Source organism: Bactrocera neohumeralis, chromosome 2 (assembly GCF_024586455.1).
Source record: "Bactrocera neohumeralis isolate Rockhampton chromosome 2, APGP_CSIRO_Bneo_wtdbg2-racon-allhic-juicebox.fasta_v2, whole genome shotgun sequence".
NCBI lineage: Eukaryota > Metazoa > Arthropoda > Insecta > Diptera > Tephritidae > Bactrocera > Bactrocera neohumeralis.
Genome location: NC_065919.1, coordinates 25,666,283 through 25,679,817, shown reverse-complemented (window position 1 = coordinate 25,679,817; position 13,535 = coordinate 25,666,283). Strand labels below are relative to the sequence as shown.

The window sequence follows — 13,535 nt, the reverse complement described above, 5'->3', positions numbered from 1 at the left end:
CGGATTTTGATTGGCCCACATGTTGATCGTCATTTATGTCTTCACGACCACTTTGAAAACGTTGAAACCACTCGTGCACTCTGATACGGGATAGGCAATCATCGCCATAAACTTGTTTCATTAATTGAAACGTTTCGGTAAAAGTTTTACCAATTTTAAAACAAAATTTAATGTTGGCTCTTTGTTCAAAGCTCATTTTCGCACCGATAACACAAACATACTGACACTTAAAATGCAATAACTTCACTTCCAATTAATGAAATGTCATGAAATTCTCACTGGACAATCGATATAGTTAGCAGATTCTAACGCACCAGTCCACATATAGATGGATTCAAAAAGTCCTGTTTACTGTGCTATACTGTACCTGTTTAAAAATCGATTTTTTTATTTTATTTTTTTTAATGTACATATATTTAAGAATACACACAGAAAATTGTATATCGTTCCGGAGAATATTTTCGATGTTACACGCAAACTTGAAAAGGCGTTTCAGAGTGCTTGAGAGTGCACTCGCGTTTTTCTCAAAATTAGGTTTTTAAAGTCGGTGACCAATATTACTCGGAAACGGCTAAACCGATTAGTCTCAAATTTTAACACGAGCTTCTAACATGTATTTTTTAATAATTAATCTAATATTTTTTCTCAAAGATAAAGATATTGTTTATAAACAATTTAAACCCGAAATTTTGCTTTTTTTTTTGTTAAACAAATTTATTTTACTTGTTCTTTCGATAAATTACAAAGTCATAATCCAACTTTTTTATTACTGATACTATTTAACAAAAGTGTAGCGCACATATAAATAAATGGTTCCATTGTCGTGAGTCTCGTAAACACAGCCACGTGTAGCAATAATCTTGGCGTTATACTCGCCTTTATGGTGATAAAGCATAGTTTTTGCATGTACATACACACATACATATGTTCATATATTAAATATTTATAATAGGGGGTTTCACAACGCATTCAGTAACCCTAAGATTCAAAGTGTATTACGTTTCAAGGTAGTCGGTTTACCGATCATAACTTTTACTTTTTTACTTTTACTGAATAGATAATAACATGTATGATTAGCAGCCATCTGTCAGTTAAGTTCTGATTAACTTAACCTAGACTCCTTCTTTCGGCAAAGAACCTGTTTTCAACTAGAACTTAACTGACAGATTGCCGCTGACCAGACATTGAGAAATAAATTATCACAAGTTGAAACACTTTGAATTTCTGCTTCAACCAAAAAAAAGCTAATTTATTTATTAAAGAATGAAATATTCGCAAGTGTATGCTAATTTAAAAGTTTACAGAGTACAACACTAAAAGATTCGGTGTAAAAATCCCCACTTGAATTCTTTATCAGATAATCCTCGAATCATAAAAGCTCAACGAGCAAAACTAGTTATCTGACAGGTAAGTACGTCGGTAGCTACGACTGCTCAAACGACTATTTACATACATATGCGCATACATATATACTAACATATACAAGCGAAGTCTTGTTTTCTACAGTGCCGTGATTGCTGATTTGCAATTCAATAGCGAATAGTGTATGTGTTTTCGCTGACTGCTAGGAGAGTGAATGAGTTTTTTTGCGTAGATTATGGACTTTTTTCTAATTATAAAAACAATTTTGTATTAATCGTACTCATTTGCTAAGTTTTTTCTGTTTGATTTTTATTAGCGAAATTTGCTGACGCTAGCAACTTTGTTAGTGTAAACTCTATAACTCGCTGAGAATTCTATTTGGTGGCAATGAGAGAGGTTAATTTTGATATTCGCTAATTCAGTTAGTATTTGGATGTTGTGCTGGAATGTAAGTAAATGTTAGATGTCTACAAAGTACATGTGGTATGGTGATTAAGGCGGATTTTTTTATTGTTAAAAGTGAAAAAGTAAAGTTTGTTCAATTTTTGGTTATTTTAAAAGAAATTACAACATGTGAATTATAGTTTATATATTTCACATTTGTTAATAGATCGATGCTCTCTCAATTTATAATTCATAAGTGACAAGCAAATTTTATTTCCGTAGCGCGCGCTTTTCAATTTATTATTGCTGTAAAATTTTACTCAATTGGTGGCGTTGCAGCTGTTTGCACTTTGTTTGCTTTTTTATTTTTACTCGCGGAAATTGGCAGCAGCCAACAATTGGGTGTGTGTTTTTCTAATGATGCATTGTGCACTATTTTTTTACGTTTTGTGTCATGCAGCCAAGCAAGTGACTGCACTCTGTCGCTTTCTTAAGACATTACACCAACACTAGTTGGCCATCAAGGTCAATGTTGTGCATGTGACGTCAAAATGCATGTTGTGCTTTCCGGTAGTTTAATTGTGCATCAACGGAAATGTTTCGAAGCAGTGTATTAAATAGATATATAAATATATGTACATATACATACATACTATCTCATATACTGTATATGTATGTACATACCTTATTAAATTATTCGTACCCTACACAGTGTATGATATACATTTGTATTCTACGGATATATTTTTTGCCGAAAATTCTCGATAAATATTTCCTGCGCTGGTGTAAAAAAATAGAAATATACAAACTCTTCCATTTATGGAATGTGCTTTAGCCTTACACACTAAATTGTGTTATTAAAGTTAAATTCGCAAGACATATGAATATTATAAGAAGTGTTGTGGTTGGTTAATTTCTATAAGAAAAATAATGGTGTACATTAAAAAGAAATAAATCAAATCTAGTATATAATAACTGTGGATTTTCAAATTTACCGGAGGTTATCATATCAGACAAATATTACATTCATTCTAATATAATAACTAGACGCTGTCTAGACCGAGTCTAGACGAGGATACCGTTGGTTTCTTTGCTGAATTTCTAAACATTCTCATAAAAAAAATACTAATCACTATTACATATGAACATACTTGTAGGGTATATATTGTTTTAAGTATGCTAAACAGTATGCAAATTTTGTAATGGGCAGCAAAGAAATTTGCATTTCTGAACAGTTGTGTTTACATAACGAAGGAAGCAACGAACGGCCTCGACTCGTTCATTTCCACAGCTCGCTCATTCTTGTAGAAATTTACTTACACATTAACATCCATATGTACATGAATTTGTTTATAATTTGACAGTGAAACACTTTGGCACACAGTTAATCAACCACCCACTAGTACTGAGCAACTGAGCGCTCTCATCCCTTTGAACAAATGTGTTAGCTTTTCACTCTCTGAAAGCGCGTCACTGTCACGCATATTCCGAGTGACGAGCCTCTCACTAGCGGTCACACATTTCTCTTGTATTCACCTATGTTTACATGTTTCTACACATATAAACCAGTACATTTCTTTTCTATTTTTGCGTTTTGCTTTTAATTTTCATATTTCTATACTCCGTATATATATTTCAGTTCTTCACTATCTAGCAAACGGTGAGGAAGTCAACACCAGTAATTGTTCAAGTAAGGTACCTTGTATACCTTGCCTTTAGAATAAAGTTAGAAAATTGTAAATACGAGAAACTAGTACAAAATATCTAATCTCAAACGAAACAAAAGTCTGAAATAAGTGCTTAGAAAACAACAATAAAATGGCTTCCTCAGCACCTCCAGCAGCAGCACCACCACCACCACCTCCGCCATCAGCCACTACCGCTGGCAAAGGATTTCCCAACAAAATTTACAATGCTCTTATTGGCTCAGTGGACAAACATGTGCCCGAAAAGTTGCGACCATTGTGGCAGCATCCAGCTGGTAAGTGTTATTGTTATACACCAAAGCAGTTCAATAAGAATTAGACATTTGATATTTTATTCCTTGCAGGACCAAAAACTGTTTTCTTCTGGGCACCACTTTTCAAATGGGTAAGCGTTTTAGGCAAATATTGATATTAGTGTTTTGCAAACAACAATTTTATAAAAGTCTTACATAATCAGCGAAAAAACGAAATAAGCATAATAACATACGAATCTGTATGGAGACAGTTTACACTCGCACCAACATGAAGTATTAATTCACATTATCAGCTCATCCTCAAATACATTGAACAATATTGTCTACCGTAAAATTCTTATTATGAGTGGGTAGTGACTGAAACAACTGAAAGTGTGGCGTTAGATAAGAGTAATCGCCACAACTACATATAGCGCGACTGGCAATACAAATGTACACTCTGTGTATATAAATTTATTCCACGTATGAATTTACAGTGCGCCAATGATCTGGTGATTTTCGCCCAGGCATTTCTCATCCACTCAACAGATAAGGAAGTGATAATTAAATTAGCATATAGGGCAGCCTGATTGGCAATGAAATTGCACGCGTCGTGTATAATAAACTAAAGGAGCAACTGTAAATGTCGCTTAAGACGTATGCCAATTTTTATACTCTTCCAACATGTTGCTATGGAGTTTAATAGTTTTGTTCACAGACTTCGGTTAGGACCAAGCTATCGAAGCTGCAACGGCTAGCCTGTGTCTGCATGACGGGCGCAATGCGCACCTGTCCAACGGCAGCACTGGAGGCTCTGACGGAGCTTACTCCGCTTCATTTGGTTATCGGTCAGGTAGCGAAGCACACAATTCTGCAATTAACGGCAGAGGGGTGGGGCAAAGGTAGAGTAATCTCGTCCCAGAGGATGGAAAAGATAAGTGGCGATGTACCATCAGCCCTCCTCCCGAGGGACAGCACTACCAAAATAGTTAACTTTAAGAGAAAGTTTAAGGTCACCCTCGGCAGCAAGGATGAGTGGAATGAGTCCAACCTCGAACTGATGCTGAGGAATAGTACGCTAAGGTGGTACACCGACGGATCAAAAATGTCGGAGGGGATCGGTGCGGGGATTGCTGGCCCACGCGCTAAGCTCTCCATACCCATGGGAGAGTTCCCGAGCATTTTCCAGGCAGAAGTTTATGCCATAAGTCGGTGTATAGAAATAAACCTCCACCGCAACTATCGCAATGAGAGAATAGCCATTCTCAGTGATAGCCAAGCGGCGCTAAAAGCGATCACTTCCTACGAAATCAAATCGCTATTAGTGCAGGAGTGCAGGGAGAGGCTGAATAGCCTTGCAGAACGTAACCAGGTACACCTAATCTGGGTGCCCGGTCACAGAGGTATAGCCGGCAATGAACTGGCGGATGAGCTAGCCCGCTCCGCAGCCTCCACCAAGATGGTGGGACCGGAACCCTTTATTGGGGTAGGTCCACACACCATAAAGGAGCTACTTCGTAGGGAAGAAGGAGTGGGCAGAGAGGAGCATTGGGGCAAACGCGTGGTATGAGACATGCCAAACTGCTAATAGAAAGATACAAGCTGAACAGGTTCAAGGTTATAATAAACCTTCCCAGGAACAAACTCAGGCTGCTGGTCGCATGGTATACCGGCCACTGTAAGCTGAATAGGCACCTGTATAACATGGGCCTATCCTCTTGCATTAACTGCCGGTTCTGCGACCTGGAGCCTGAAGCCCCGGAGCACCTGCTGATTGACTGCGCAGCAGTCTGTAGACGCAGGACTAAGGCCCTCGGAGCAGTGCTTCCGGATAGGGATAGCATAGCCTCACTAGCGCCCAGAAGGCTACTGAACTTCATCGATGCGCTGGGGCTAGGTGAGTCTATGTAAGTTAGGAGAGGGCACAATAGACCAAAGGTCGCAGTGCATTCCTCATATTAATCAATCAACGGTTGCTTGTATCACTAATCGAAATAGATATGGAGTTATATACGGACAGACAGAGTTGAAACTTGATGAAACTTGGTAAACATGTTTCTTGGTATTGCAGATGGGCGGAATTGGACTTGCCACCCCTACAAAGCGCCATTAGTCAAAAAGTCCTCTGTGAAAATGTGTGATGGGGTTATAACCCCGCCCATTAGATTTATTATCCTGATAAAACGGGTGAAATCAGACAAACCCATATAATATATGTACATATATATTCCAGTATACAAATCGAGAAGCCATCAATGTATCCGGATAAAACTTTGCACAAATAGTGACTTTGACTAAAAGTTGTTCAAATCGAACCAAAACTATTTAAGCCCCCAGGTACTGAATATGTTGATCCCTGTTTCTATTGCAAACTTTTTACCGAATTTATCGGTCAATCTGTGAGATTTATTATTGAAATTCGAAGAAAATCCTTTTCTCAAAATAATATACTCGTATATCAAAAATATTAATAATTTCCTTAGCCCCATTAAGCCCAATAGAAAGATTTTCAAACTTCCGGCTTACTTTATACCGAATATATCGGTCAATACTTATATCAGGTTTTTCAAGCATCTAGTTGACTTTACTCCTTATATATTGTTGCTGGTATGTGAGGTACCTCAATGAAACTGAGAGAGTCAAAAGTAATGTCAAGAATAGAAAAAGTCGGGTTAATACCATCCCTTTATACTGTAGAACGTATAATATTGAATATACCATAGTTTAATTCCGAATTGGTTTAGACTTTGGTCCAAACCTCATATCCTTCGTTTGACGTTTTGCACATCGAAATAATGTAATAATGCAAGTATGTGTCTGTAGGAAATGCTATAGCATTTAATTAACTACACTACCATTAGTTACTTGCTTGCCAAGGACCGACTAATCATTAAAAAATGCCTTTTATATATTTAAAAAGTTAACTTGAACGATATAAGAACACAACATCCCCTATAAACCTAACTCCGATCTACCTCATACGATTACAATTAATCTGGATATCATTTTGTTATCAGTTTTGAAGTATGCTAACTCATCAAAATTTATTATATAATTGGGGTACTCACAACACGTCGTAAAGCATCGCAAAATCGTAAAATTATAAATTTTTACACTTGTATAAAAAAATTGTTGTTGGATTTCATACAAAAATGAGTTTACACATTTACAATTCTCAATGCTATGTTTTCGAATCGTTATAACTTATAACTTTATGAGACTTGTCAAAACCCTAAATATGTAATGCAAGCGCGGGAAAAGTTTAGTAAATGCCTGTAGATAAGACAATTTTTATGTATATGTAATATATGTATAACAAAAATAATAGTAGAAAATGTTCATAAAACCTGTTCAAAAATGAATAACATACTACTTATTAACGGACAAGCTTTTTTATTAATAATTAGACTGTGTTCACACGAGGATTTTTTTCTTTTTCAAAATCATGTACGCTTCATGTATGCATGGTGCATACTAAATACTATTTTTAATTATCTAATTTTTATTCTTTTCTAAAACATTTATATTATATAGTATTATGCATATTTGCATTTTACATACAAAAAGTAGAAAAAATATCGGCGATGCATGACAGTGAACTGTTAAGGACAAGAACAGAAAGGGTAGCAGATACAAAAGGACGCAGTTGAAAAGATACAGGTCTGCCAAAACACCGCATTCCGGACTATAATGGGATGTTCTCTGATGTCTTCCATCGAGCATCTGCACAGTGAGGCCCGCAAGCCGCCTGTAAAGGAGCATAACATACTTCTCTCCAAGCAGTTTCTGCTCGGGTGTATTCGCTGAAACCAGCTCTGCAGTCACGTGCTTGAAGAGGAGCCGTCTCCCTGGAACATCAGGATAGCATTCCGTCAAGACGTCGACTAACTGGAACAATATATCGACCAAATTTCGGACGCGACCAATTTCCAACAGGCACAGAGCGCTACTCATAGTGAAACCATTAACACCTTCATAGACTCCATCCCAGTAAATGGCGTACCCATAGCAAAATAAAAGCTCGAGTGACCCTAGCACAAATTCGTACTGGGTATTGTGCCAAGTTAAGCCCCTATGATCCGAACCCGTAATAACAGCTCGTTTCCTGGGCCTACTACGATTTCGATGCCAGTAAACTTATTGCTTTCTTTCAAGCAGTGTCTGGATAATCGCTATAACAACAACAGCTAGAGCGCTACGGACCCTTCGTCTTTTTTCGTCGTCCCTTAGTCAATAAAAAGCGGTTTGACCAACAAAAGAGTGCTCGTGTCAGCAAAGCTTTTGATGACACATTTAGAATAATAGTTATAGATTCCGAATCTGCAACAATTTATAACAAACTGATGAAATGTCTTCAAGCAGTTGTGAGCTTTAGCACACCTATTTTTTATTATAATTTTTTTAATGTTTTGTTTGTATAAATGTATTTTGTATATATAAATATTTGGTAGTATTTGTAGCTCTGAACAAATAACTTCATTTGCAGGCGTGGTAAGGGATCAGTTGCACCCCTTCAGAAAAACAACCTATTTTTAATACCAACATTTATACCCTGAACAGAGTGTAATAAGTTTGCCACGAAGTTTGTAACACCCAGAAGGAAGCGTCGGAGATCCTATAAAGTATATATATAAATGATCAGTATGTCGAGCTGAGTCGATTTAGCTATGTCCGTCTGTCTGTCCGTCCGTCTGTCTGTATATATACGAACTAGTCCCTCAGTTTTTAAGATATCGTTTTGAAATTTTGCAAACATCATTTTATCTTCAAGACTCTGCTCATTTGTCGGAACTGCCGATATCGGACCACTATAACATATAGCTGCCATACAAACCGAACGATCGGAATAAAGGGCTTGTATAGAAAAATTTCACATTTGAAAATGTATCTTCACGAAATTTGGATTACTGCTTAAGGTAATGAAATAATCTCCGAAAAAAATGTTCAGATCGGATTACTATAGCATATAGCTTCCATACAAACTGAACACATAGTAACTAAAAGAAATGCACCTATGAAGGGTATATTAGCTTCGGTGCAGCCGAAGTTAACTTTTTTCTTGCTTCAATTGCGTTGTAAAAGACAGAAAATTGTTTATAGAGCATGTTACTCTGATTATGGCACCTAAATTTAGGTTGGGTGATAATATCGATGTTGAAAAAAATGTACTGATTACTAATTATGAACTTTTTTCATCTTTCATAATTTTAAATAATTATAATATAATTTAAAATATCATATTTTTCTCAAAAACATTGTTCCTTCAAATATTAAGGATGTAAGAATGTTATAAATAATTTAAGTTAGCACATTTATCTAATAAGTATGCAATTTTTTTGTTATTAAATATTAATAATTTCAACAATTAAAATTTGATTTCTTCGTTTTTCAGTCTCTTGTCATAGCTGGTCTCAGCGACTTGGCGCGTCCGGCTGAAACTCTTTCGGTGCCCCAGTGTGCAGCACTCGCCGCCACCGGTATCATTTGGTCACGTTACTCCTTGGTTATCATTCCCAAAAACTACAGTCTGTTCGCCGTCAATTTATTTGTCGGTTTGACACAAGTCGTTCAACTGGGCCGCGCATACAATTACCAAATGGAACAGAACAAACTGGCTGGTGAACAACCTGCGAAGAAGAACGAATTGTAAATGGCTTTAATTTCGATTTGTATATAATATTCAAATGTTTGTATATACACATGTATATAATGTTAATGAGACGCATGCTACCTACATTAATTATGCGGTAAGTGATGTACACACGCCATTAAGATCTAGAAAAGTGATTAATATCGATTTGCGTTATTTGTCAATTTCAGATCACTTTTCAATATTTTCCGTCAATACATACTTTTTATGAATATGTATACAATCCACTTTACATACATATATGAGTGATAAAAAGGTAATTACGGCCAAAAAACACATCAGGCGGTGGCGGTAATAAAATAAAAATAAATAGAGCAAGCGCAAAGCTCTTACATACATATATTATACATTTGTATGTATGTATGTATATTTGTATACCCACGTGCATAAGCAAGTTACTAATTGCACTTGAATGCAAAATGTCAATGTCAATGCCGCAACATTCACTTGACTCCACTCATTCACAAAAATATACACACATACTTACATATGTAAATGACTTAGCCAAACAACAAAACCATTGGCCAGTAAAAGTGCTCAATATGCCGAAGCAGTCATTTATTATTATATAATAGTACTACAAAAACTGGTGATATAATTAAGTAGTGAATTGTAAATTAAATAATATTATCATGTTCGATTATACTGAAGCTGAATTAATTTTGAATTTAAACTATAACTAAGTTAAGAAAGTTAATCAAAAAGACCATCACAAAACAGCACAAAATATGCAAATAAAAAGGTATAAAACACAATTTGTACAAAAGCTTCCCAATGAAAGTGAAATTGTTTTTTCTTTCTTTTAATCTTTTGTTAATAACATCAAACTATTGCATATTGAAATAGTAATTTTTTTCTCGTTTAATCAATTTGTCAATGCAGACCTTAACACACATGCCAAAGAGTTTAAAGTTTGTGTTTCCATCAATAATAAAGAACTGGTTTGGGCAAAAGAAAAAACGAAAAAGATACATACATATGACATTTACATACTAATATTTATGTACATACATAAGTCGTAAGAGGCTGCACAAGTTACATAGCATAGCAAAGTACCCAATTAGCATCTGACATGGAAACAGCCATATGTAGAAAAATGTGTTAATTATATGTACATACATATGTATTTTAGGCAATGAGAACTTTTGTTTGTAGAATTACGAGTAAAAGTTAAAAAAAAAAACTTTTTGCATGTGTACTTTAAGTCTCAATAAAGAAACGAACGAAACGAGTTTACGTGAATAATGTGTATTATTTCTGCGATTTGTGGTTATTAACCCCATTTACAATTCTACATAGTTACACATACATACAATAAATACGTATGTATATTGAGAATAGTGCAGAGCAAAACAAAAGAATGAAGTTTACTGCCCCGAATGAATGTAATCCCAAATCGAGTGAATGGTTGCTGGGACTTTGACTGGTCATCTTAGTACATTGTTGTCAATCTTAAAGGCCTCTCACTGAAGGTATACATAAAAAACACCGTTCCGATACAGATATATGTACATATGTACATAACAACAGCGCGCCAGTCGTTTCTTTGTTTTACAAGGTGACGCCAATTGGAGATTAGAAGCGAAGCCAGATCCTTCTCCACCTAGCCTTTCCAACGGAGTGTAGGTCTTCCTCCGCTTCTCCCGACGGGTACTGCGTCGAATACTTTCAGAGCTGGAGTGTTTTCGGCTATACGTACGACATAACCTAGCCCGCGCAGCCGCTGTCTCTTAATTCGCTGAACTATGTCAATGTCGTCGTATATCTCAGTCCAAAGTAGCACCTGTTGGCAAAAGTAATTTTGCGTTGAATTTCGAGACTGACATTGTTGTTGCTGTTAATGCTGGTTCCAAGATAGACGAAATTATCTACAACTTCGAAGTTATGTCTGTCAACAGTGACGTGGAAGCCTAGACGCGATTGCTACGACTGTTTGATGACAGGAGATATTTCTTCTTGCCTTCGCTCACTGCCAGACCTAGTCTGGAGAAGGTAGAACTAACGGCGCGGGTGTTGAGGATCATGATATCAATATCATCGGCATACGCCAGCAGCTGTAAACTCTTATAGAACATTGTACCTGCTCGATTAAGTTCTGAAGCTCGAATTATTTTCTCCAGCAGCAGGCTGAAGATGTCGCACGATAGGGAGTCCTCTTGTATGAAACCTCGTTTGGTATCGAACGGCACAGAGAGGTCCTTCCCGATTCTGACGGAGCTTTTGGTATTGCTCAACGTCAGTTTCCACAGCCGTGTTAGTTTTGCGGGGATACCAAATTCAGACATAGCGGCATTAAAGTTGCTCCTTTTCGTGCTGTCAAAAGCAGCTGTGAAATAGAGCTTCTAACTTGATCAAATCGTCTGCTTTTTCATTGCCGAAAATATGTCTGTGTCCTGGAACCCAAGTTATGGTCAAACGGGGTTGACCTGCCAGGGAGCTCAAAGTTTTCCTTCTTTTGTTGACTAGCAATGGCAAAGGTAGCCAGGATACCTGTGTATACGGTAACTTTCAGTATCCCCTTATAGTTATTCAGTAAAACTCCACAGGAATTCCGCTTAGAGTGTGATAGCTGAGTTTGGTAAATGGATAGAGAAATATCAAAGTGTACCCCCGTCCTTACTGCGCAGCCTATTTTGAACCCCTCAGTATAGATTGAGTTAGTATCCTCCTGCCCTACTAAATATATTCTCCGGCACAGGCTGCTCTCTGTATTCCATTTATTTTTCTTATATTGTATTGTTTCTTCAATGCTGATCACCAAACCAGTGCCTCCATATGTAAAAATTGGTCTAATGACGTCCTTATATATCCATATGACTTATTAGGTTTTAGACCCCAGCTCCTTAATATTTTCTGGAACGTGTAATACGCCATATAAGCTTTTTTAATCTTTTCTTACTGATTGTGGAAAGAAACAGTCGTAATACCATTAACACCAGGTCATCAGTACGTGCTATAGCTTCCGCTCCTTCTTCTTTGAGTTGAAGTAGTATTTCGTTAAACACCACCCATTGAACCGGGAAAAGACACCTCATTGAGGGGTCCCTCTCTCTACAGCTTGTTGGTGTCGCTAACTCATTTGAAGCTATAATCCATCTCTTAATAAGCATCGATTGTGTCCATGTCATACTCTTAAAAGCTCTTGTGATAACCACGCCGGCCATGAACAACCAACCAACTACTCAATCAGAAATCATTATATTACAGATATGGGGTTTAGACCAGGATCTAGACCGATTTCCTTCACTCATTTTCAGCTTTAATTCAGGCAAATTATTATAATGAAACTAAATGAAGCTATGACCTTCAGAATTAGTTAATAAAGTTCAGTTAATCAACTCTTTTTCGTCAACTCCACTTAATTATTCTGAGCTTTTCATGATTTAGCATTAACTATCTGATATTAAAGTATGTGCTTTTGTTGAAATTATCAAGGAATATCGTTAACATTGTAACACCCACAAGAAAAGAAACGTCGTACACCGTATACGTGACGAGCTGAGTCGGTTTAGTCATACCCGTCTGCTTGTGTATATATACGCGCACTAGTCCTTCCGCTTACAATCTCAGCAGCTTCAAATCTGCAATTAACCTCCCTATGGATAAATAAACTCAGGTTACTGGTCGTATTTTACACTGGCCACTGCAAGCTGAAAAACCATTTACACAACATGGGATTAGCTTCTTGCGTGAATTGCCGGTTCTGCGTCAGGAAGCCTGAAACACCAGAACATCTGCTAATCGACTCCACAGCCGTCTGTAGACTGGATCCATGCTTCCAAATAGGGATCACATCGCTGCGCTAGCACCCAGCAGAATATTGGACTTAATCAATATGCTGAGGCTATGTGAGTCTTTGTGATGTAGTAGAGGGCTCAATAGACTTAAGGTCGCGATGCAATCCTCATGTAATAATCTAATCTAATCTAATACCAGCAGAAACTGCTTGGAGAGTAATTTGTTCTGTTCCTTAACCGGAAGCATATGGGCCTCACAGTGTAAGGGTTGGGTGGGAGCCATCAAGAGGCATTCTGTAATTTTACAGAGTGCACTATCCCATTGGTATGGAGAGGTTAGTGCTTCTGATGGGATACATTCATGCTTATTCAGAACTGACCCTGAAATTCATATGAAACCTATACGTTACCGCATTGAGCTTCCGCATGACTTTAATCACCTCATTGCATTGCCCATGAAACC

At 37.1% G+C, this 13,535-nt stretch overlaps 1 protein-coding gene across 2 annotated transcripts; it reads left to right on the top strand.

Annotated features, from left to right (window-relative positions):
* Positions 1 to 1,715: 1,715 nt before the first annotated feature.
* On the top strand, positions 1,716 to 10,571 carry LOC126751130 (mitochondrial pyruvate carrier 2-like). Of its 2 annotated transcripts, none has more exons than XM_050461130.1 (5): positions 1,716 to 1,810; positions 3,386 to 3,727; positions 3,797 to 3,837; positions 9,078 to 9,432; positions 9,506 to 10,571. In XM_050461130.1, exons 2-4 carry the CDS (start codon positions 3,565 to 3,567, stop codon positions 9,333 to 9,335), a joined length of 462 nt encoding a protein of 153 aa, XP_050317087.1. In that variant the 5' UTR covers positions 1,716 to 1,810; positions 3,386 to 3,564; the 3' UTR covers positions 9,336 to 9,432; positions 9,506 to 10,571. The 2 variants fall into 2 exon arrangements, with proteins under 2 accessions (XP_050317087.1, XP_050317088.1); XM_050461131.1 differs by lacking the exon at positions 1,716 to 1,810 and adding an exon at positions 1,871 to 1,889.
* The last annotated feature ends 2,964 nt before the right edge of the window (positions 10,572 to 13,535 follow it).